At 30.7% G+C, this 14183-nt stretch overlaps 2 protein-coding genes across 2 annotated transcripts in view; both read left to right on the plus strand.

Annotated features, from left to right (window-relative positions):
- The window catches only part of LOC100210004 (uncharacterized), a 125964-nt gene that overhangs the window by 106763 nt on the left and 5018 nt on the right, over window positions 1-14183 (plus strand). Inside the window, exon 20 of the mRNA XM_065816355.1 lies at window positions 5724-5984. Coding sequence (XP_065672427.1) covers window positions 5724-5984 — 261 coding nt within the window. The remainder of the gene's footprint in view (window positions 1-5723; window positions 5985-14183) is intronic.
- Window positions 1-14183, plus strand: part of LOC136090181 (tigger transposable element-derived protein 1-like) — a 101830-nt gene that overhangs the window by 54582 nt on the left and 33065 nt on the right. The window lies entirely within an intron of this gene.

Here is a 14183-nt window from a genome sequence, read left to right on the forward strand (position 1 = left end):
CTGACCCATAAAGATTAAAGTTTTAAAGAATTCTGTCAGGTGTGTTCTGTCAACTTCTTTCTTGCTCTCTACCTCTTTTGTTTACTTGCTCTTACTGACTTGAATAGTTCTTGCTTGCAGCCATGTTGGTTGTGAATTCATTAAACAAATATTTATACTGTGAATTAAGAGGGAAAATTTGGTTCAAATGATTAACTGGAAAAAAGTTTTGGTTAGATTAAAAATATTTTTTTAATAATTCTCCTAAATAATGTTTGTAAATCATTTTGTTTATTAACAATCTTATTGTCATTTTTTTTTAATGTTTTACATTATTGTCATTTTTTTAAAATAATGATTATATATGCCTAAATATATGCTAAGCTCCAACATTGAATCTTACAATTATAAATCATAGAATTAGGCTTCAGTTTTTAAAATTGATTTAATCTATTAAATTAGTTATTGTTATTTTGATGTTTCTATTAAAAATAGAAACATCAAGATAAGCTCAAACTGGATATTATTTGACTCATATAATATCCAGTTTTTGTCAACTGCTGATGGTAGGAGTGAATACATAAAACAAAACAAAACACAAAAAAAAGTGTTAATCCATAGAAATTTCATATAGGTTTAATTACTAAAGTTAAAATTTTTTTTAATAATTTTTTTAACTGGTTTCATATTGTTAGAATCAGCAGAAGAAAGTTAAAAAATGTATGATCTTTAAAAAAATTGGATTTAAGTTTTTAAATAGCATAACTATTTATTTAATTATAGGGTTGCCCCCTTTACCATTTGATTGATGCCACCACATACACAAGCTGCCTATATTTTGCCCATTTATTGCAGACAGTAGTAGCTAATCAGAAAACTTATCTGTAAAAACTTGTGGATGAATAGAATAATGCTACAGTTAGTTTCAATTTGGCATATTTTAGCAATTTTAGGATTTTTTCCAAAGTTGAGGAGGTCATAATTTTTTTCTTATTTAACACAAGTTAATAAAAACCACTTTTTTAAAGAGAGAACTATCCAGAAAATAGTTCTAGAAAAAAATGACACTTGTTGAAAGTGAGAAAAAAGTTATACAGCTCTAAAGTAGTCTGTTTTGACCATTTGTAAATCGAGGGGGGCCACTGTGTTATGTTTCTAAGGCTATAATTTCTGAACCGTTGTACTTAAAAGTCTGAAATTTCAAATTTAACCTATCTACATAATGCACGTAACAATATATAAAAATCAGGAAAATCAGAGATGTGCCCCACAGGCGATTGGTTGAAACATAATGATTTGACCCTATATTCAAAAGGTTATGCTATTTAAAAAATTAGTAAAATAATATTTTATTATGAATTTCTTTCCCAAGCTTTAACTTGATAGTTTGCTTTTTTTTTTCTTTTTTTTTTTTATGAAAATGATCGTTGAATTCTTATCCTCTTTTTTTTGACGTTGTATTGTATTTCATGTTATTGTTATTTTTGTTTTGTGTTTTTATCTATTTTAATATTTAATTAGTTTGCTTTGATTTCATAAAGAACCAAAAAAGTTTTTTAAGAGTTTAAGTTTTACATATGTTTAAATTTTTTTACTAATTTTGCTTATTAAAAACATATATTTATGAGAATCTTTAAGTGTGACTGATGTTGACTTAGGAAGTAAGGGCAAGAAAAATTTATGCCCTAGTATTGACTAATCACTGATATATATTGACTAATTTATTCATATATCGGCTAATAACTGATATATATTAACTAATTAATTCATATATTGACTAGTTAAATTAAGTTTATTAAATCTTTTTTTAATACAAATAAATATACATTAAATATAAGTGCATTCATTTTATATAGTTTTTATATGTTTAAAATACTTTGGGAAAAGAGGTGTTATAGCTACAATGCCCATGTTATGCAAGTGCAAATTTTGGTACTTTGAATGAGAAACCACACAAGTATTAAAAATATTTAAAAAAGGTTTAAGATGATGAGAACATTTACTTTTGTTTATACCATTCAATTTTATTTAAAGTAGCACAAACCGAATCTAGTTTTTTTGTATTTATTTAGTATATAAACAATAGCAGTAGCAAAACGTTGCTACAAACTAGCAGTGGGAGTATATTGGACTCTTATTATGCAAAATCTGAAAAAGAAGCAATTGATGAGCAGATAGCAACAATGATTTTTGCTACTAACTTGCCTTTTAGAATGATTCAGTTTATTAAAATGACCCATTTCTTGTGCCAGGAATTTAACACTTGTAATTAACTTAGTATTGGGGAAAAATTACATATTAGAGTAATGACTTTTTGACTTTTTAAAAAAAAAAAAATTTCCTGTGTCATAAATCAATAAACTTTTGTTAGAAAACATTGAAAACATGTTCAATTCCTCTAGGTTGTAAGAAAAAGTCACTCCGCAATTAAAATTACAAATTGTCATTTATTTAATCTTGTTACTGCTGCTACTAACACGTGTGGCTTTGCTGAAAATCATTTAAAACTTGTATAGATTAGAAGTGTTTAGAGCTTTAGAACATTTTGGAAATTTCCAGTATATTTTCGACGACTTTAGAACATTCTGGAACAATTAAGAGTTGGAGCTATTTAGAACATTCTGGAACAATTAAGAAAATTCCAGACAATTAAGAATATTCTAGAACAATTTATAATATTCTAGAACAATTTAGACTGTGTATAAAAAGCTGCTTTTATCTAATTTTATAGTTATTACAGAGGCAACACATGGCAACGTACAAGCCTAGTGATAGTAGCATCCAGAAGAACAAGGATGCCTGGACCATTAATCTGGTAAAATTTGAAGACTCTCATAAAAGAAAAAGAATGGTCCCTTTGGAAGAATATTCACTGGAAGAAAAGTGCAGAATGCCTCTCCAAAAGCAAATTATCAGACACTACCATTTCCTTAGACCAAAAATCAAAGGAAGAAAGGAGCAAATAGCGGAAATTTCCAAAGAAGTCACCAAATTGTGGAAGAATAAATTGAATTTTCCTTATGTATCTGATCAAGATATATGAGCAAAGCTTGGTAAAATACTAAAATGTTATGATGAATGTGTTAAGTTGGGAAGCTACAAACCCCTTGATAAAATATTTGATATTACTAAAGTGGATGGAACATGGTTATCTTCTGAGGACAAGCGATTGTACCATCTCCAAGTGGAAAGCAAAGAAACAGTGGAATACTCTATAGGCCAAGCGGCCAGTAAAGAAATGGATCCATGCCTCTAAAAGACATAAACTTTATAATAGGTCATACAACTCATTATTTTACTATCCTGCTTTTAGTGATTCTGACTCTGAGGCTGACAGTGAATATGAAAATGATGAAGAAGAAGAAGATGAGACTACTCCTACACCAAGAAGAAAACATCATAAAAGCAAATTTGCAGTCAAGTTCATGACCTACCCAAGATTATCAACAAACAAAGCTGCTAACATATGCAAGCAATTGGCTCGTGAAAGCATTGACATCCTAACTCCATGTCAATCAGCTATTTACAAGTCAACAATCAAAGAGGCAATTAAGCTGAAAAATGAAATGATTGAAAAGTTGCATATGGAAAGTTGGTCCTTACGCTTTCATGGTAACCACATCAACGGAATCGATTATCAAGTGGTTGTCCTTAAAAATGAAAAAAGAGAAATCAAATTGGATGTTCTGGGCTTGGTAGATGGCAGGGGAAAAACTATTGCTCAAGGAATGTCTAAAGTTCTCGATGAATTTCACCTATGGAATTCAATACAGATGATTGTTGCAGATACACCACCGTTAACACTGGAAAAAAGAATGGTGTTGTTGTAATATTACAACAAATGTTTACAGAGAAATGCATCAACAAACATCAGTTTATCAGTTGTCAACACCATGTATTAGATAGAATCCTCCATTTGATGATGGATGAAGAACTTGAAAGTAAAAGAATTGCTGAACATTGAATATCCATTTGTGCATCAACTGTTGAAGGAGTACAAACAACTGAAAACACAGTTTGATAACAGAATAGAAGTAGTTCTCAAAACATCAGGCTGGAGAGATAATATGAATTTTTTATTTCATCTCACTCGAGTGTTATGATTTTTTGATGAAAAGGGACATTTTCCATTGATCAGGTTTTAAAAATTACCCAACATCAGAAATGCGAGGTGGAATTCCAGAGCTATACTAGCAATCCTAGCCTTCATTTTAATTCCTTCAACAAGGGCAGTTCTGCAGAGAGTGTCATTTTATATTGTATGGCTGGGCAGACCATTGGTTTACAGACCGCCTGTGCAACAAAAATGACTTTAATAACTTGGCTGAAGTACTGAATCCATACAAAAAGGCTTTAAGCTCTTTGAAAAATCACTGGAAGCGAGAGCCATCCATACTTTAGATCCTCAAAAGTAATCAATGTGCAGAGCGCACAATCAAAGTAATGAAGGAAATGTATTCGTCATGCAAAAATAAAGTCAAATTGCACCTTCTATTCCTTCTACGCAACAAGCAAGAGCAAGTTCAACGGTCTGAGTCTTTGTTGGATTGAAAATTTATTGTTTGACATGGCTATGGCATTCTAAATACATTTGAATACATAGTAGTACTTATGTTAAAATCGATTTTCAATGGCCGGGTGAACTTTTTTCAAAAGATATGCAAGTAATAGTTCATTTTGTGCTTTTTAGGTAAAAGTTCATTGAACTGCAGTACAGGAGCATGGGGTTGAAAAAAAGTCATAACCCTATTACATATATTGTTCACGAGGATGGCTTGACCAGCTGTTCAGGTTTGCTTCATTAGTAGTCCCTAACCATGAGTTTTGGTGGTCTGTAATTAGCCAGTAGTTTGTTTAATAGTAACCAAAATTATAATATTGTGCTCAGATATTGATCAGATACAATCTATACATCCGGCCATATCTTCATCTTTTCATAGTAGAGTATGAAAAACTTTTCATAGTAAAGTATTCAAACAGCAGAAATCTACAAGGAGTTAAGGAGGAATAAAGTTTCTGCTCAAATTATTTAATCAGAAAGCATTTGAACTAATTATTATTTTTAATTTTTAACTTTAGATTAAAAAGATCTCTGTGACAAGACCTAGTGGTCTTCTTTTTATATCTGTATTCTTATTTTTATTCTTAATATTTTAATGATATCTTTTTAATTTTTTTTTTATATGTTAGTATCTGTATCTTAAATATTGTAATAAAAACCACCAAAAAATATTAATGGATTTGTTGGATTAATTCTTTGACAATTCGTAATTGTGCTTAAAATGTCACTCTGAAACTAACAAGTTTTTTTTTTTACTCAAAAGTTTTTTTTTTTTTTGCTGAAGTTAACATAGAAACAAAATTCTAAATGTTTAAAATTAACTACATTATGATTTTATTTTACTGTTATAACCTCCTTAGTCTTGAAGGAGAAGGGGATATATGTGAATAATAAAAATAAAAAGTATGCAAAAAAGACTTTTATGGTAAAAAGTGTTGGTTCTTTTTTAAAAAATGATCAAGCATAACAACTAACAATGCAAAAAAAAAATTTATTAAATATGAAACATGAAATATCAAAGCTATTTAAACATGAAATAAAAATTATTATAATAGCAATATTAGCGTATAAGAATTTTTTTATTTAATATAAAATTTATTTATTTAATATAAAAAAAAAATTTTTAAACTAAAATTTCTTTTAATTAGTCTTTTATTGGTTTTTAATAAATTCTTTTTATCAGATTGGAAGTTGTTGGAATTCATATTTTCAAACATGGGATAAAACATCAGATGAGACCTACATTCTTCATGATCTTGAATGTCCTGAGTTAAGCCAAATAATTGATGCCCAAGTTTTGCATGAAATCCAACAATTTTTGCTCGTTTTAGATCAGCATTGGAATGCAGAGTTTTCAAAGTATGACTTATCAAGACCATCTTGTCTTGTTGAAAGCACTTCTGGACATTTTGTTGCAAAAACATATTCTTCGTTGCTTCTTAAGGTTTGTCTTTTTAAATAACTTATTAATTTATTTATGTATTATAAATTAAAAAGTTTTATTTTAAAGTACAATTTTTTCAGCTAAATCTTGCATCAGGTTACTAAAACATACAAATGCATTTCAATATATATAAAACAAAGCCATAGATAAAGCTAAACTAACTACAAGGTAGCATGTTGAGCAATGTGGTAGTGGTGTAGTGGTAGATACTTCCTTCATATGCAAGAACTTCTAATTTTAATTGCTAAGACACCTTTCATAGTTCCATCAAAATATAATTTAAATGTTCTAAAAGATAAAAGTTTTTGCGTAACGCAAAACTGCTGAATGCGTAGGCAAATCGCCTTTTCGCAAGCAAAATGCGAGCTGCTTAGCGCTTCTTAACAAGGCATAGGTATTAGGTTGGTGCAAAAGTAAATTTTATAAGTTAAATTTGATAGACATTCTATATTAAAATACAGACAATATATATAGTATTTAAAAAAGTAATATTTTTTATGCATTAAAACTTAAAACTTTATACTGTATTTTTATATATCAATTGGTAGTTTAGGAAATGCCCCTTGAAAATATACATTTTAGACATTGCATGTTTTACAAGTTTTGACAAGGTAAAAATAAAATGAAAGCAACAACTTGTTCTGTCAACGGAAAAAATGCTCTAAATGTTTAAGTTTATCAAAATTGATTTGCTAGGTTTAACAGTGGGAATTTCTGTTGTTTAGCAAAAAAAAGGCTTGGCAGTCATTTTATCAATTGTATATCTGACTTTCCTCTTGAGTACAAAAACAAGGACTTTTTGTGGAAAATTGTGATCAGTAATGACAAAATGAGTTTTTGAATCCATGCCAATTAGCAGCTAAATTGTCTAAACCCAATATTAATTGAATAAAGGTAATTCTTTGTAGATGACTCATCAATTACATTACCATTCATAAGTATTGAAAGATCTAGATTATTGCGATGTCAATAAGCTAAAAAAAATTGTGTTTTACCTGAGTTAAGGTTCACCATCCACTGAGAGCCCCATGCTGTAGCAGAAATGAGATCCTTTTCAAGCTCAAATTCCCCCTACAAGCAATCAGAGAGTGGGCTTCTTATCAAGTCAAGAATAAATGGTTGTATCATCAGCAAACAATTCCATCTTAGATGTGAGAATTTCTGGGAGATCGTTAATGTAAATTTAAAAGTGTCGGGCCAAGGATTGAACCTTGAGGAACCTCTGAAGTTACAGAATATGAAAAAGAGTGCTGTACATCAAGGGCAACTTTTATACTACGATTGGTAAGGAAGGATTCAATAAAGGTGTTACCTGATACCTCATACATCTTAAGAGAGAGCTTATGAAAAAGACAAGCATGCCAAACTTTATCAAAAGCTTTAGAGATGTCAAGGGTGCTAGCCTAAGCCTCTCCACATCTATCTAATGCATGAAAAACCTATCAGTTATTAATGTTAACAAATCAGCAGTAGAATGAGAAGATCGAAGTCCGTGTTGCTGATCAGAATGTAAGTTATTAGATTCAAGATAAGAAATTAAGTGTTTGTTAATTGAAGACTCAAAAACTTTGCTTATTATTGTAAGAAGACTAATTAGACAGTAGTCAGACAGGTCAGATCACTCTCCAGAATTTTTAAAAATAGAGATTACAGGCGCCACTTTCCAGCAGGCTGGAAAACAAGACTCTGATAAGCATTTATTACATAGTTTTGAAAGTATAGATGACTGCTCTGTAAACACTTCTGCAAGACTATAACAGGTATGTTGTCCAGACCACATGTTGTAGAAGAGTCTAAGCAGGAAATCACTTTAGATACAGAAGCTAGAGTGATACAAAGGTCAGGCAATGGATTAATTTATTTTCTCAGCTATATCAGGTAGAACGCGACTAGTATTATAAAGAGATAATCACATAATATAATCACATGTTAGGTTATCCTGCTACTGGTAACATGTAACCCAATATAATCTGCTTCATGTCCTGCTGCCTTGAAGGATATGCTTTTTTAGGCAAAGGCTAGGAGACGCTAACTCCAACTTAAAACAGTACCTACCTTGGGTCCCTTGGTTGAGTAAAGGCTAGAGATGGTGTCTCGATAAAAATACTCATCTTTGGCAGATGTTAAACGCATCCGGCTACTGTCTTGTATAAAGCCTCCTAGGCAAAGACTAAGGGGGTAAACAGATTCTATCTGTTGACCAGCCTTGCGACCCTTTTTCATCTATTAAGCTGGCACAGATGTATTTTTAATACATTGTTTCCAGTTTAGGATGTTAAAAGCTGGATCTTCTTGACTCAATGCAGGGTTTTGCTTGTGTCTCTGTTTTTATGACTAGGCAACTCATTCTATTATCTTCTAATGAGGGTACAGCTCTAAAACTCAGTTTTATGGTTCTAAGGCCGGCTGGTTGTCAGTTTTCCTGAACTCTGTGGTAGCTCTCAGAGAGGCTGATTCCATCTGAAAAATATCAGAGTACAACCAGTGCCATGTTGCGCATGGATGGTGTCCCTGTTTGTACTTTTGGTGTACATTGTTGAGGCCACATTAAGTGCCCTTTGTTATGGCTCAGGGTTTATTAATAGTAGTGAGGCAATTGCTTGGACTATTAAATAGTGTGCTGAGTATTATCTAAATGACTAAAGTACCAAAAACTATAAAACACAAAAAACCATTGTCATCATTAAGGTCTCTAAACATATCATTCACTAATATTCGCGGTCTTCAAAGTAACTTTCCTTCTGTTGAATCTTATCTCTTGCTATTAAATATTGTGCTGAGTATTATCTAAATGACTAAAGTACCAAAAACTATAAAACACAAAAAACCATTGTCATCATTAAGGTCTCTAAACATATCATTCACTAATATTTGCGGTCTTCAAAGTAACTTTCCTTCTGTTGAATCTTATCTCTTGCAAAGTTCACCAGACCTACTTGCTCTTTGTGAGACTAATTTGAGTTCAGCTGTCTCATCTTGTGATCTTAGTGTTGATGGTTATCTTCCTTTAATTCGTAAAGACTCCAATAGTCACATGCTTGGCCTGGGCATTTACATTCGAAAAAGTTCACCTAATTGTTGGGAAACTAGGTTAGAATCCACAGGCTATTCTTTTTTGCGCTTTCATTTAGCACCACTTCACTCCATCGTCTTTTTCTTTGTTCTATATCGCTCTCCTTTATCTCTAAACTGCATTCTTTTTGGTGTTATTTCTAATCAAATTGACCAAGTCCTCTCACTTTATCCATCAGCCAATATTGTTGTTGTTAATGACTTTAATGCTCATCTCACTGAATGACTCGGCTCTAGTGTCAGTGACTCTGCTCGCATTAAGGCCCACAACTTTTGTTTTTCTCAATCTCTAACTCAAATAGTCAACTTTCCAACTCACTTTCCAGAAGACCCAAATCATTTACCTTCTCTACTCGACCTATGTCTTGTTTTTGATCCTAGTCAGTGCTCAGTTTCTCCACATTCACCCTTAGGTGCTTCTGATCACAGTTTGATCTCTCTAAAACTATCATCTCATTCTTCTTCATCATCAGCAACCCCCTATTGTCATACCTCTTTCAACTACCTTAATGGTGACTGGGACTCTTTCCGTGATTTTCTTAATGATGGCCGTTGGGTAGAAATCTTTTGTCTTCCCGCTGACAAATGTGCTTCTTTTATATCTTCTTGGATTCAGGCTGGCATGGAATCTTTTATTCCCTCATGACAATTCCAAGTCAAGCCTCAACTTCTCCATGGATTTCTTCACATTGTGCTGCTGCAATTTCCAATTGAAACCATTACTTCCTTATCTATCAGCAAAACAATTTTCCAGAAAACAGATGTTTGTTTACTATTGCTAGAAACCATTGTAAAAAGATTTTGTCTAACGCCTAAGCTCGCTTTTCTCAGGCCATGAAATCTCATATTTCATCTCAAAAATTAGGCTCTCGTGACTTCTGGAGAATCTTTAACAGTATCAATAATAAGGGCAAATCTGTTATTCCACCTCTCTTGTATGGTTCAGACTTTGCCACCTCACCTAAAGACAAAGCTGAATTGTTTGCTAAGAACTTTTCATCAGTATCATCTCTTGATTCCTCTAGTTGTGTTCTACTTAATATAGCCGTCACACAGGTTGCTCCATTGTGTGACATTCGTATCACTCCAGCTTCTGTATCTAAAGTGATTTCCTGCTTATACTCTTCTACAGCTTGTGGCCCGGGCAACATACCTGTTATAGTCTTGCAGAAGTGTTCTCCGGAGCTATCATCAATACTTTCAAAACTATTCAACAAGTGCTTATCATAGTCTTGTTTTCCAACCTGCTGGAAAGTAGCATCTGTAATCCTTATTTTCAAAAATTCTGGAGAGCGATCTGACTCGTCTTACTACCATCCCATTAGTCTTCTTCCTATATTTATTTTAAGCAAGGTTTTTGAATCTTTAATTAACAAACACTTAATCTCTCATCTGAAATCTAATAACTTACTTTCTAATTATCAATATGGACTTTGATCTTCTTGTTCTACAGCTGATTTGCTAACAGTGATAACCGATAGGTTTTATCGTGCATTCGATAGAGGTAGATAGGCTAAGGCTATCGCTCTTGACATTTTTAAAGCTTTTAACAAAGTTTGGCATGCTGGTCTTCTCCATAAGCTTTCTTCCTACGGTGTATCTGGTGGCATCTTTAAGATTATTGAGTCCTTCTTTTTCAATCATAGTATAAAAGTTGTCCTACATAGGCAGCACTCTTCTTCATATCCTGTAACTTCAGGGGTTCCTCAAGGTTCAATCCTTTGCCCTATACTCTTTTTAATTTAAATAAACGATCTTCCAGATATTTTCACATCTAAGGTGGTATTGTTTGCTGATGATGCTATCATTTATTTTTATCATGATAAGAAGCCAACACTTTCTGATTGCTTGGAGGGGACATTTGAGCTTGAAAGGATCTCACTTCTGCTGCAACATGGAGCTCACAGTGGCTGGTGAACTTTAATTTAGATAAAACCCAATTTTTTTTAGCCAACTGTTATCGCAATAATTTAGATCTTTCTATATTTATAAATGGTAATGTACTCAATGAGTCATCTACCCTTCATCTTCTAGGATTAACTCTTACTTCTGACCTTTCTTGGAAACCGTATATCAAATCCATTGTAAAGTTAGCATCTGCTAAGGTTGCATCTCTTTATCGTGCTCGACACTTTCTAACTCCGGATTCTATTCTTTATCTTTATAAATCTCAAATCTGTCCTTGTATGGAGTACTGTTGCCATATCTGGGGCAGATCTTCCAATGATGCCCTTTCTCTTTTAGACAATGTGCAAAAATGTATTGTAAGCATAGTTGGACCAGCTCTAGCAGCCATTCTCCAACCATTACCACATTGTTGTAACGTTGCTTCTCTTTCTCTTTTCTACAAATACTATATTGGGCACTGTTTTAAAGAGCTAGCGTCTCTACTAAAGCGCGTCTCTACTAAGCGCCTCTACTAAGCGTCTCTACTAAGTGCCTCTACTCTAGCGCCTCTACTAAGCGCCATCTACTAAAATTCATTCTCGTGTTACTTGTCATTCAATTAAGTCTCATCTTTTTTCTGTGATTGTTCCTAAGTGCTCCAAAAACTCTTACTTGTCTAGTTTTTTTCCTCAAACATCCGTTCTTTGGAATTCACTTCCTTCTTCTTGCTTTCCTGATTTATCTAATTTGCAATCTTTGAAGTCGTTTGTCAATTGTTATCTTGCTCTACAAACTTCATCTTTTCTCTTCCAGTAACTTCCAACTCTAGTAGTGGTTGCTTGCAACCTTGTTGGAAGCCTAGATGTTTAAAAAAAAAAGAAGAGATGATATTAATGAGACGTTCATAGCAAACAATTCGGCTTTGTCTTTAGGTGAGGTGACAAAATCTGAACCATACAAGAGAGGTGAAATAATATCTCTCTCTCTCTCTCTGTGTATATATATATACATATATATACATATATATATATATATATATATATATATATATATATATATATATATATATATATATATATATATATATATATATATATATATATATACATATATATATATATATATACATATATATATATATATACATATATATATATACATATATATATACATATATATATATATACACATATATATATATATACACATATATATATATATACACATATATATATATACATATATATATATATACATATATATATATATATATATATATATATATATATATATATAAATATATATATATATATATATATATGTATATATATATATATGTATAAATATATATATATATGTATATATATATATATTTGTATATATATGTGTGTGTGTGTATATATATATATATATATATATATATATATATATATATATATATATATATATATATATATATATATATATGTAAATTAAATTAGTAGAAAATCACTTAACAAAAATTTTTCTCATTTAACACTGTGTTTTATCAATAAAGACTCATCAGAAATGAATGATCAAATTAATAAAGCTTGAATTTATGCTAAAAGTTAAATTACAGAAAGTCGCAAATGTCTTAACTACTTTAAATTTTCACTCATTTGTGGAATTTGCTGACACTATCATAAAAAGAATTCTTTGGAAATGATTACTTATGCTTTTTTAGAAAAATATTTTTTAAAAAGGGAGACTTAATGTAACTATTATTTGAGCTCATTTATTTTTGAAGTTTTTTAGGAGAAACTTATTTTCGTGCCTGCATTTAGAATTTAGTTCCATTTTTTGTTTATTAAACATTCTTGTTTTGTTTTAAAAACACTTTTCTTATGTTAGTGGAAACGTTTTTGCTATATGGGGAGTTGAACCAAATTACATTTCTAGTTCTATTACGCTTTTTTGTATTCTTTTTTTCAGGGTCAAATTTTAGTTCAAAATTTTCAAAACCACTTTTTTTAAGAGCATCTTCAAATATTCGTTTAGAGCAATTAAATACATTTTCATCAGAGGAGTTTTAGTTTAGCCTGTTGTTAATTGATATTGGAATTTGTTTTAGAATTTGGGGTGGATGATTTGAGTTAATATTAATATACAATAATTCATCGTTTGGTTTTTTAAAAGGCCTATATGAATTTTCAGAGAGGTTAAATGCGACATCAAGAAAGTTCACAATTTTTAAATTTATGTTTATTTCGATTTGAAAGCCTTGTAAAAAATTTTTATAATATCTTTTCTAATTTTATCGAGCTGTGGACCAGATTTTTTACGCATTACTATTAAACCATCATCGCGATAAAGGCCTAAATCATTTTATTGATTAATTTAATTAATAAATCTGAAATGTATAGTCAAACAAATTCACAAAACTCTGCTCGATCATAACTGCCCATTGTTACATCAAAGCAAAATACCACTGATGTTATAAATTGGTTCTCTATAATCGAAAATAAAAATGTCTGTACATTTATTTAATTTGATGTTAATCATTTTTACCCTTCAATGACTGCAGATATTTTAGATAAAACAATTGAATTTGCAAACAGCCACACTGTTATTCCTGAAGAATCAATCCGTATAATAAAACATGGTAGAAAAACCTTACTTTATTTTAATAAGGAAACTTGGAAAAAGAAAAAAATACATGACTGCTTTGCCACCTGAATCTTGAATTCTTTTTGAACAATTCTTAGATCATTCATTGACAATGAGATCATATAATTGACATTATTCATATAATTGATCATGAAATCATATAATTTACAATGAGATCATATAATTGACATTCATTGACTTGTATCATCCATTGATAAGATCTCATTCTTAGTCTTGGTGTACAAACTGATATAAAGTTTGAATTTTTTGTAAAAAAATTCCAGTCTTGGAGAGAAGAATTCTTGCATTGACCTGCACTTCCATTTTGTTACCATATAAAATAATTCCATGGTAAATTGTTATCCTGAAAAGCATAAACATAAAAATAAAAAAATGATTAGGTAAAAAAAAGAAAACAACTTAAGAAGTAATTAATGTCATGTGGAATTAAATTAATGTAATTTACAATGTTTATATAAAAAGTAATTAGTTTTCAAAAATCAATAATTTTTTTTTTGTAAATGTAATTAATTTGGTGATTCTTAATAATGCTAAGATTAAATTTGATCGTTTATTTTAGTAATTTGCTTATTTTAGATTATGATAGTATGC

The sequence above is a fragment of the Hydra vulgaris genome, chromosome 13 (assembly GCF_038396675.1).
Source record: "Hydra vulgaris chromosome 13, alternate assembly HydraT2T_AEP".
Lineage (NCBI taxonomy): Eukaryota > Metazoa > Cnidaria > Hydrozoa > Anthoathecata > Hydridae > Hydra > Hydra vulgaris.